Below are 10,362 nucleotides of genomic sequence, written 5' to 3'. Positions count from 1 at the left end.
ACCAACACAAACACACAGAACAGAGGCATCGTCACAAATACACTTCCAGATCACAGACAGACACAAATGGGATGATTTCACGTGGGCCGATCAACAGATGGGAGAATAAAACCTGCATTAAATCAGCTCCTACTGAGTTAGTTTACATGTGAACAATATTAAAACATGGTGAAGCATTAGAGGCCTGCTGTTGGTGCCAACAGAAGGTAAAGGATTTTATCTAAAATTTAACCTATAAATGCACCATCAGATATTTAAATCTAATGAATCCAGAATGGTGGAACAAAATGAAAATGAGTCAAATAAAAAGTTTATTTAATCAGAAAAAACAAAAACAGATGACCCAGAATTTAGCAGGACCTGAAACAGCGCCTCCTGTGAACTGAGGAGTTATTGCAAGGTAATGATGATGTATTATGGGATGTGCTGCTGGGCAACCAGAAGGTTTCAGTCAAAACGAGTTCCTCAGCCATCATAAAAAAAGGAAGAACGGCTGGAGACCAGCGATGCAGCCAATCACATTTATAAAAAAAAAAAAAATTAGTAAAAAGGAAAAACTCAGAGCGATCCTTTACAAGTTCTTTTTTTATTTGTTGTAGTAAAATCAAACATCTAACTAACAGTTTCACTCAGTCCTTTTTCCTCTAGGCTCTAATATTCAGAGTAAAGGCCTTTAAGATAATGAAAATGTCGATAGTCTGTGTGCTTGAATGGATCAGGTCAAACAACTCCTAGTCACATCTAAACAGTCTGAAAGAAGAAGAAGAGCCCAGCTGTGTGTGAGGAAGAGGAAGTCATCTACTGGGGTGAAAGGTCACAGCTCCACTGAGTCGTCATGGTGGAGGATGTGATCACATGATGTAGACCTTCTCTGCCTGAGAGAAGCTGAACACCTCTTTGGTTCTGGGACAGACCACTTTGTCGTCCTGGCGGATGGACAGCAGGGACTGGAGGACAGCAGCAGGAGAACATTCTTAAAGATCAATAAACTTTCACTTCTGATTAGCATTTAACACTGGAACTGGAAGACATTTTAAATATCACAAAAACACACAAGGCAACAAAAACAACAAATAAAACGACTTATTTAGTCTCTGTAAAAATAAAGGTTCTCCAAAAAAAGGATGTAGTCGAGACCAAAACAGCAGACTGAATATTTTATCATCCAGTCTTTGGTAGAAAGAACGATGATGCAAATGGAGCTCATTTTAATTTATCATGATTTATTGTGACTGGCCTGTTTGTGCTGCTATCACTTAAAAAAAAACATTTCCAAAGGTCATCAGAGGTCATGTTTGTGCAGCAAAATATTTTTGTTTGTGCTGCTTTTGCTTTGAAAATATTGATGATGACTTCTGGAAACTTTTTTTATTAATATCTTTAAACTCTAGTGGCTCAAACCAGGTTTTTGCTGCCCAAACGTTTGATTCCAGGTCTGTCAGCTGTGACTGGACTCACGTTGTAGCCGTAGACGTATCCGTTGGGCAGCATCATGGGCGGGTTGTTCTCGTTCATCACCTCCCCAGAGATCTTACACACCAGCCTGGAGTTGGCGCAGTGAGCCATCGGCAGCGGCTGCGCCAACTTGTTCAGAGACTTGCTGCAAACGGGGCAGTCTGGGTTTTTAGAGGAGCCGTCCTCCTTGTAGCACTGACTGAAACGACGAGTTAAGGATCGTCGTGGTGTGAAGAGGATTAAACTGGTTCTGGTTTAGATAACAAAGCATTTACTAAATAAACACCACAAACTGCACTTTAAAGAATCTGTTTTTCATGTTGGAATGTCTTAGTAAGTATTATTTTGATCACTGAGAAACGAGCCGTTACCAGTCGAGTGAACTGATAATCAGAGTGGAAGTTTGCAGGAAGCCAGTGGGAGTGAAGGATACGGAGTCTTGATGGCGGACAGCCCGGCCTGCAGGGTGATGGTGAACACAGAGTTGTTTCCCAGCTGGTGGAGTCTGTAGTTGTCGTATCTGAACTGCTGGATCAGCATCTTCCAGCGAGCCGGGTCCAGAAGATCCTGATGGGAGCAGAAACAAGACAAAGTTTCCCCTGAAGTTACCAAAAATCAGACGTGCTCTCAGTGAGATGAGCTCAGGCTGCTGCAAGGAGACGAGGTTCTACTTCATCCTCATCGATCACGGATCAGAACCAGGATAAACGGAAACAAGGTGAAACAAAAAGAGTTCAGATAATAAAATATTTTAAAATTATGTGAGTTTTTTTTCTACTGTTTATCTCAAACTGGATGTGGGTCAAGATGAAAGTAGATTTTTAACAACTTTATGATGTCTGACCTGAAAACAGGACAAACCTGATAAAATGTTTCAACACTAACAACTATGGAGGGCCAAAAGAGACAAAATTAAATAACGTTAATAGAAAATTAATTTCTTGTGTTTTAAATATGTCAGGAAATCATTAAAATGTAAATCATAATAGATAAAGTTGTGTAAAAAAAAAGAATCAGGCTAAACTACTGGAGTTCAGTTTTAGCCCCTCGGCTTTCATGCATGCATACATAAATTATCTGCATCGTACATTATACATTTGCATTTTAGTGATATTTAATAAAGTAATTTTCTACTAAAATTATTTATTTGAACATTTATTATTTTTCCCTTTTTCTATTTATTGTATTTTTTTTTCATTCCTGCTGTGGACCAGGACATTGTGTCTTTAATAAAAGCTTGAATTGAAGATGATTTAACTGTGTATTCATCTAATTTGGCCCTTTTGGTCCTCCATAAAAACAGATCATTAAAATGTTAATCCTGTTTTTAAATTGTAAATTTTGACAAACAGATTTCTTAAATTATAAACTGTGTTTACACTAATCTGTCATTTACTGTAGAATAAAACTGGACTCATATCAGGTCATTGAAGGAAGCTGTGACAACTGTTTACTATTTTCACTAATTTAATTTAAAAAGTTTGACAAAGTGCACCTAATTGATTCTGTCATGATTATAAAATAATAAAAAGCTCATTTGATTTAAAACCAGCGCCAATCAAAGTTAATCTGTAGTCCTTAAATGCATTTTAATCTTATTAAAAGATAACAGGCGCCCACTGGTGGCAGGAAACTGGTATTACAGTAATTTGCTTTACATTTTTGCACCTCTGTTGAAGCTGCAGAGTGTTTATCAGCTGGTAATGCTGTGATGAAGCAGGACTGCTACCTTGTAGGGGGAGATGTGTGTATCTGATGGGAAGGCCAGCATGCCCATCACCTGCCGGACCTCATCCAGCTGCCCTCCTTCTGCCTGACTGAAATGCTTCCTTGCATGTCTGATATAAACACATAGAGAGTAAACATAAGGGAGACAGTTTGAAAAACAGGAAAACAGCCCATCAATCATGGTTTGTTGTGATAAAGTGTGGGAGTTACCGCACTGCATCCATGCGCTTGTTCTGTCTGATGAGCTCAATAAACTCCTGAATTCTCAGACTAAACTCCAGACAGCTCTGCAAAAAAAAACCCTATTATTATCATTAGAAACATAAAACAGTTTTAAAAAGTTCCCCAAGCTTCAAAAATCATTAAATAAACATGAGGAACAGATTATTTTAGACAACTGGGTCACTCAGCCCACTGCTGCTGTGGTACCAGGTTCTACAGAGTAAAAAGCGTCTTTCTTCTGGACCGGTCCAGACCTTCAACCCTGATAGAAGCCAGAAGTTTGCTGATGGCTACAGAGCATCTGTGTGTATGTAAATATTTGACCCTGTGAGGATTTGAGAAATCTCAAACATAAATTCAAACCCAGTTCTAAATTTTAACATTTCCATCAGTAGATCCTGAATAAATCATTAAAATCCCAACCTTACTGTAACAGTTTCGTCTCTAATGAGACTCCATAGACCTCAGGTCCCTTCAAAGCTACACTTTGTGTCCATTTCCATGTTTAAAAACATAATTACTATTTAATTTTTTTGACAGCATCTAAATGAGAAACTTTATTTTCATGTTTTGATTCGGTATTCAGAGAAAACTAAAGCATCCTCACTCCCACCCTGCAGCAGATCTGAACATCAAGGTTTCTGAGTATTGCTGTTAAATGCTGCATGCTAGGTACCTTCATCTTGCGGAGGCGGGACTTGTTGTCATGGCACCAGGCGAGGCAGGTGGCTGTTTCCTGCCTCTCCAAAGACTCCTCCACCTCCTTTGCTGTGAGGAACATCTCGATGTTCACCAGATCCTGTTAAGGTGGCAGAGTTGGTCCTTTCAGATTAAAGTCAGGATGAGGAAAATGAAGTTTGTTTCATGAGCAAATGCAGAACCTCTATGCCGCTCTGCCTGGCCAGCTTGACGGCGGTGTTGTAGTAGCCGCAGCGCAGCAGATGCTCCACCATCATGCGGTCCATGCGTTTCTTCTTCCACAGGTTGACCGAACCCGGCTGGTCGCTGCTGTGCTCCTTCAGGTGCTCGATGCGCCGTTTACACAGCTTGGCGCTCTCATCCTCCGCTTGAATCGACTCAGCAGCCTTCAGAAAACAGACCGGAAGCTAAAGGTGAATTACAACAAAATGCAGCCGGTTTTCTGAGCTGAAAAATGGCTTCCTATTATCTGATACGTTAAACAGAAGATCCATGTTAGGTCTGAAAGTGTGAATTAATGCACTCAACTTATCTAATGCAACTTTAAGATTCTTTTCCTTCACAACGTCAGGCTTCCTAATAACAAGGGGCGTCCCTTGTTTTGTCCCCATCAGGTTTTGTTGCTGCTGATTCCGTTACCGATCATCCATGAGGCCGATCTCTGATAATCGATCACTGATCACTGCCGATCGCCTGGAAAGGCTGTTAGTTTTTCGCTTTAGGTATAAATGATACCATGTTATCTGGCAAAATGGAAAAAAAAAATCTGGCAATAAATTTACCTACTTTAGACATATTTTAGTACATATCTAAAATCTATCTTTAAGCTACATGCTGCAGCTTTAAGCAGCTGTTCGGTGTGAGAGTTCACTGTCTGGTGGAGGTTGAGCGGCTCCGCCTGTGAAATATTACTACCACTAGCGCGTAGCGGCGGTCCGACAGCGGGAGCAGAACCAGAGTTCTAATACTACTAATAATCTACTAATAACCAGATTATTAAACACAATCATGACATCATAAGAAAGCTTCTAACAATATTTCACAAGAGGAGGGAGAAAAGAGGGAAAATAAGGATGAAAAAAATTGCTTTCTGGTCTTTTAGGAAGCTAATCAGAATAGAATTTGTTAGGATTTGTTCAGATGCTTTATAGTAAAACCACATCAGAATTCTTGAATGTTTCTCCTACTCAAGAATAGTAAAAGTTTATGAAAAGCTAAAAATAAATAGAAACAGAAAAAACATTGCGAAAGACCTGATTTTACTTGGCTAAATCAAAGCAGTACAGAAAACCTGGAGAGTCATTTTAATATCTCCCTGTTTGACATTTATTCTGCATAATGAGCTTGATTTCTAATTAGTAGCAAACAAAAACAAGAATATTTACTTCGAATGAACGAACAAAACCGCTGTCTGTCAGCGCAGGACGTTCTGACGTCGCCATGGAGACGGTAATGGAACTTACGCATGCGCAGGAAGCACTACAATAAAGAGGAAAAAACTACACAACTGAAAAAGAGAAATTCAACCCACCCGGTCTTCATTTATAAGGAAAACACATGGACTAATTTTGGTTTCTATAAACTCCCGGAAACACAGCGGCTGAACATGAGCTTAACCGCGTTCAGGGGTCTGAAGTTGTTGAAGTTGAAGTTATTTTTCAAACTAATGCTGAATTTGGCCAGTAGGACAAAGTCTCACGGCAGTAAAAACTCACACTGGACACAAATGACGTCAAAAATGCTAAGCGTGTTTTCATACCTGATATTCCTGTAGACTCGGTTCGATTGGGAGCAAAACTGCAACATTCGGTTAGATTTTCACACTGCACTGCGTCAAACGCAGCCAGTTTCCCTCCTCACATGTGGGGGCGCTGCAACCATGAACCACTGAAGGAAACGATACAAAAGCTTCCGGAGATACCGAGCGCACAAAATCAAAACTAAAGAGTGGCGGTAGGATTCCTCGTTTGTCTTGGACTAAAAATCGCGAGCCATTTCTCCCGCTAGCGCTGGGCTTTCAAGTTTGTTTTGGCTGTATTTACCCAGAATGCCCTGCGCTGTAGTCCGCTTCCTGCTTTCGGAGTGGTCTCCGGCTTTTGTACCGCGCTAGAGTCGACTTCAACCGAACCGATACCGAGGTTTGTAGGCGGACAAAAGTTTCGATTCAAACCTAACTAAACGAACCGAACCTACTGGGAAAAACAACTGGAGTTCAAACAAAGCGGCCGGCTGGTTGCCATGACAACAACCACCTCTAATTGGCGATATGCCTTTTAAAAATGATCTTGATGCTGAATCTAGAAACCACATTTAGTTAGAAGGAATAGAGCGACTTTTTTTTTACAGTCTCATAACATTAACCCTAAATAGATCCGGTTCGGTTCGGTCGTTTCAACCCGACCGGATCCCTCACCTTCCTCTTCAGGGCGCTGAGTTTCTCCACCACTCCGTCCAGCAGCGACACCACGGAGTCAACCACCGGGAAGCTGCTGAGCGTCTTCTCCAGCTCCGCCACCACCATGGTCACGTGACTCGTCTCCCGGTCGATGTTCTTCTGGGCCGCTCGGAACCGCTTGTTCAGGGTCTCATACGGAACCTGGAAACGCAGCAGCCTTACGTCACGGCTAAAAGGTCAAAGAACCGGTTCAGATCGTTCATTTAAAAACAAGCATGAATGACAAACGCGCATAAACAGGTCGATCAGAAAATTTACCGATACATTGACGATACATTTTAAAAATTGTCTGCAGGAAATTAAATTAAAAGGAGCTCGATTCTCTTCCACAGATTATTTGTCAACCAAATGATAATTCTAAAGTAAAAAACATTTTTATTATAAAAGTTACAAACTGCAGCTGTAATTCTAGTAAATGTCACCAGACGTTACTGCTCCTTCTGTTAACATTCAATACAAGACAAAATATTATGTTGAAATAATTTTAAGAACATTTTAAGAGTGGAAGACAGATTTGTCCATAAATGTATGCAGAGGACGGCGCTGATCCACTGAATGAATGAATCCCTCCTCTTCAGTTAATTTCACAGGGAAACTGTGCCAACGCTCCAGCAGGAACTAATGGATCTCATTCAGAAATCTGTTGAAGTCCGCCAGCAGAGAGGGAGCGTATGCTTCAGCCATGAAGCGTCTGTTTGTCCTCACAGACTCAGAGACGTCTGCTGAGACGAGTTGGTTCTGTAACAGTCATCCAGCTTCATGTCCGTCTGCTTATTGCTTCATTTAGGCCCAGAAAGTTTCCACAAAGTGCCATTTACAGCACAATCAACTGTCTTACCATCAGTTATTATAACAATGCAACAAATATCAAATATGAATTAAAGGAATATGGCTTTGTAACTTAACATCTAGAAATTGGGCCTCTGTCTCTTTAAAAACTTCTGCTCTGTCTGAAGGAAGTCGTCCAACATGGCTCCTCTGTTAACCCTTTAACGTTTTCACCAAGCAGCAGCTCCTACAATGAGCTCAGCAGGTGTTTGCTATTTGCTGCTGGCTAGTCTAGAGGAGCTGAGTGGGGAGGAGCTGCGCCTCAAAGGCGGAGCTAGGTCCACAACTAAATGGTTGCCATGAAGATTAAATAACTTCTCGAACATGTAAGGAAGAATTAAGATGACAGTTCTTTTTTGTTTTTGATGAGAGAATAACTAACATGATGGGCAGATTAAAAAAAACTTGATTTTAGATGATGCTGCTCCTGTAAAGAGGTAAATAGGATGAGGCAAAAAATATGTAAACTACGATAATTTATTATTATTTAAATATAGTCATAATATTAGCAGAAGAAAGATGCACTTTTACCAGAAAAACATCTTAAAATTATGAGGAAAAAAGTTGTTTTAATGAGAGTTATCAGGATGAGCTCTGGATAACTGGACTGCAAGATGTCAGAAAAATCTATTTTTCCTCCATCATCCATCTGGTCAAATAGAAAACTGGCATACAGAATGAGCTGCTATGAGAGTCTAATTGTTTATTAACCCTTCAGAAAAAATACAACAGTCTCCTTGTTTCTGCACAAAAAACGTAAATGATGCAAAACCTGATCTAATTACTTTAAGTAAACACAGAAAAATATTAATTCAATTGCTGCTGAAATAATAATAAGTACTAATAAGTCATAAGAATGTTATACACAGAATTTAATTATTATTATTCCTTTAATCCACAAATATAAACAGAAAAGATGACAGATGGTTTTGTAAGGTTATAAAGTGATGAAAAATGGGAATTAAACAAAAACATTTTATTTAAAATCAAATCTCAGTTTCGAGGCAGAATATTCTGTTAGTTTTTAACTAGGAGAGAATCTTATTCTGCTGTCAGGCGGAAACGATTAATCTGATTATTGAAATAATCATCAACTAATATAGTAATCGATTAATCACTAACTGGAGTATATAGAGTCAAAATAAAACATTATCTGAAGGAACAACACAGTTGGAGCCTAAATTAAACCAACATTTTACAGTAAATGATTTTTTAAAATTGTCTTTGTACATCAAACCCAGAAAACCTCAAGTGGCACTTTTAGTTTCACCCGATTCAAATTCTGCGTAAAAAACCTCTTAACTCCTTTGGCATCAAATAATTGATCCAAAAATTAAACACTGGATCAACCCTCACATGATTTTAGCTGCAGATACATCTTTTGCTACAAATGATCAAGCAGTTCACTCAAACAATGCTGCTATTGCATTTTAGGAAATAAAAAGGAATTGAATTATGCATTTTTATAGTGTAAAAAAATAAGCTTAAGTGGTTTAATGAAAAACATGCAGTAATTTTGATCAGATTACTGGATTAGTCGTCTGAATAACTAAAATAATCGCTCTATTACACTGTAACAAGCATAACCTTTGGGACGAATTAACTGATATTTATTCTGGTTCTAATAAAAGCTAAACATGGAGAAATGTTTGAATTTTCTTTGTGATTTTTGGATAGAAACGTAAAGATAAGACCTCAGTGTCACTAGAATCGTCTCTTAATGCTCCTTCATGGGAAGATCGCTGCTGCCACACCTAGAGCAAGGAGATAAGATCCAGTTTGACGCGTTTAGCTGCTGATGGAGGTTATTATGGAGACATCTGGGGTTTCCTGCAGCAGCAGCATCACTGCTGCGCTGCACAAAAAGCCTCTTCTGATGCCAATTAGAGCATCAGCCTGGACCCAAAATGGAGCCCATCGTCTCCCTGCAGCGGAACCACAGCGGTCCATTCCAGCTCGGTTTCACTGAGCCGGTACTCACCGCGGGTCTGGGTGTGGAGGCGCTGTCATTGGACCGGGTCCGCCGGTGTCGCAGTCCCGCTCCGTGGGATGGAGGAGCGGTGCGTGTGTGCGGCAGCCGGCGGCGGTTTCTCCTGCTGGCCATTTTGAAGCGCACAGAGGCGGCAGGAATCTGATGACACTGCGCTAACACGCCGAACCGCTTCCCCAAACCCCCAACCGCCCAGAACCACCCCGAACCAGCTCCACGGACCGGGTCGGCTGCTGGGTTTAGGTTCGCCTGGTTTTCACCCTTAGCAGGCGAATCACGTCTGCTCCAGAAAGGAAGCGCAACCATATTGTTTCAGCCTCTATTGGTGATCCGAACCCGTCCGTTTAACCCGAACCGGGTCGGGCACCAGTCAGAACTTTTCACCTTTTACCAAAGAACTCAGATTTTGGGGGTACCGGGACCGAACTAACCCGGAGCGGGTTCAGTTTGCCTAAAACTGAGCCAGAATTTGACATTTGGAGGGATTCAGTCCCAACAACCCGAACCGCGAGCAAAGCAGATCAGCACCGAACCCGTTAAGTGTAAACGGTTCTGATTCTTGCCTTTAAACCCATCAGGCTGATGTTCTGGCCATGCTAGCTTAGCTAACCTTAGCCACTCTCAAATTAACCACCAACCAACCTCTTTAAAACAGAACCGAACCCCCCGGGAACCTGGAGCACCCCGAACCAGGGACGTGTACCGGTGTGTGCCGTGTTTACCTTCAGGGTGGGATATTCCTGGACCTTCAGAGCCATGGACAGCTGGGCTGCTGTCTCCTGCACCGCCATCTTGGTTCTGTGCTTTTCTGCTGGCTGTTTTTGTTGTTTTTTTTCCCTACAGCTCAGAATCGTCTGTGTTCACTACCGCCACCTATCGACACGGTGCCGATACTGACGCAGATTCTGATGTTGCGTTCCAGTTGTAATCGAAACTGGGAAAATCAATTGAAAGGCGAACGGATGTTGGATTTTCCACTGGGAAT

At 41.0% G+C, this 10,362-nt stretch overlaps 1 protein-coding gene across 2 annotated transcripts; it reads right to left on the bottom strand.

Moving 5' to 3' along the window:
* Window positions 1-507: 507 nt before the first annotated feature.
* On the bottom strand, window positions 508-10,362 carry maea (macrophage erythroblast attacher, E3 ubiquitin ligase). Of its 2 annotated transcripts, none has more exons than XM_032554513.1 (9): window positions 10,100-10,362; window positions 6,518-6,700; window positions 4,287-4,490; window positions 4,082-4,204; window positions 3,394-3,470; window positions 3,185-3,293; window positions 1,889-2,022; window positions 1,459-1,654; window positions 508-947 (listed from the first exon to the last, which is right to left on the bottom strand). In XM_032554513.1, the coding sequence occupies exons 1-9, from the start codon at window positions 10,166-10,168 to the stop codon at window positions 852-854; spliced, it is 1,191 nt and encodes a 396-aa protein (XP_032410404.1). In that variant the 5' UTR covers window positions 10,169-10,362; the 3' UTR covers window positions 508-851. The 2 variants fall into 2 exon arrangements, with proteins under 2 accessions (XP_032410404.1, XP_032410403.1); XM_032554512.1 differs by lacking the exon at window positions 10,100-10,362 and adding an exon at window positions 9,369-10,028.

The sequence above is a fragment of the Xiphophorus hellerii genome, chromosome 23 (genome assembly GCF_003331165.1).
Source record: "Xiphophorus hellerii strain 12219 chromosome 23, Xiphophorus_hellerii-4.1, whole genome shotgun sequence".
NCBI lineage: Eukaryota > Metazoa > Chordata > Actinopteri > Cyprinodontiformes > Poeciliidae > Xiphophorus > Xiphophorus hellerii.
Note: the sequence above shows the minus strand (reverse complement) of the source record. Positions and strands in the feature narration are given on the sequence as shown.

What these genes read in the sequence shown, in the direction of transcription:
- maea (XM_032554512.1), bottom strand. Translation starts at nt 9,683, where the DNA reads ATGGTTGCGCTTCCTTTCTGGAGCAGACGTGATTCGCCTGCTAAGGGT. An exon ending in AAGCGCATGGATGCAGTGCG is followed by an intron (nt 3,294 to 3,393) that starts GTAACTCCCACA and finishes TGTTTATATCAG; the next exon opens with ACATGCAAGGAAGCATTTCA. An exon ending in CTGTCCGCCATCAAGACTCC is followed by an intron (nt 1,655 to 1,888) that starts GTATCCTTCACT and finishes TCGTCGTTTCAG; the next exon opens with TCAGTGCTACAAGGAGGACG.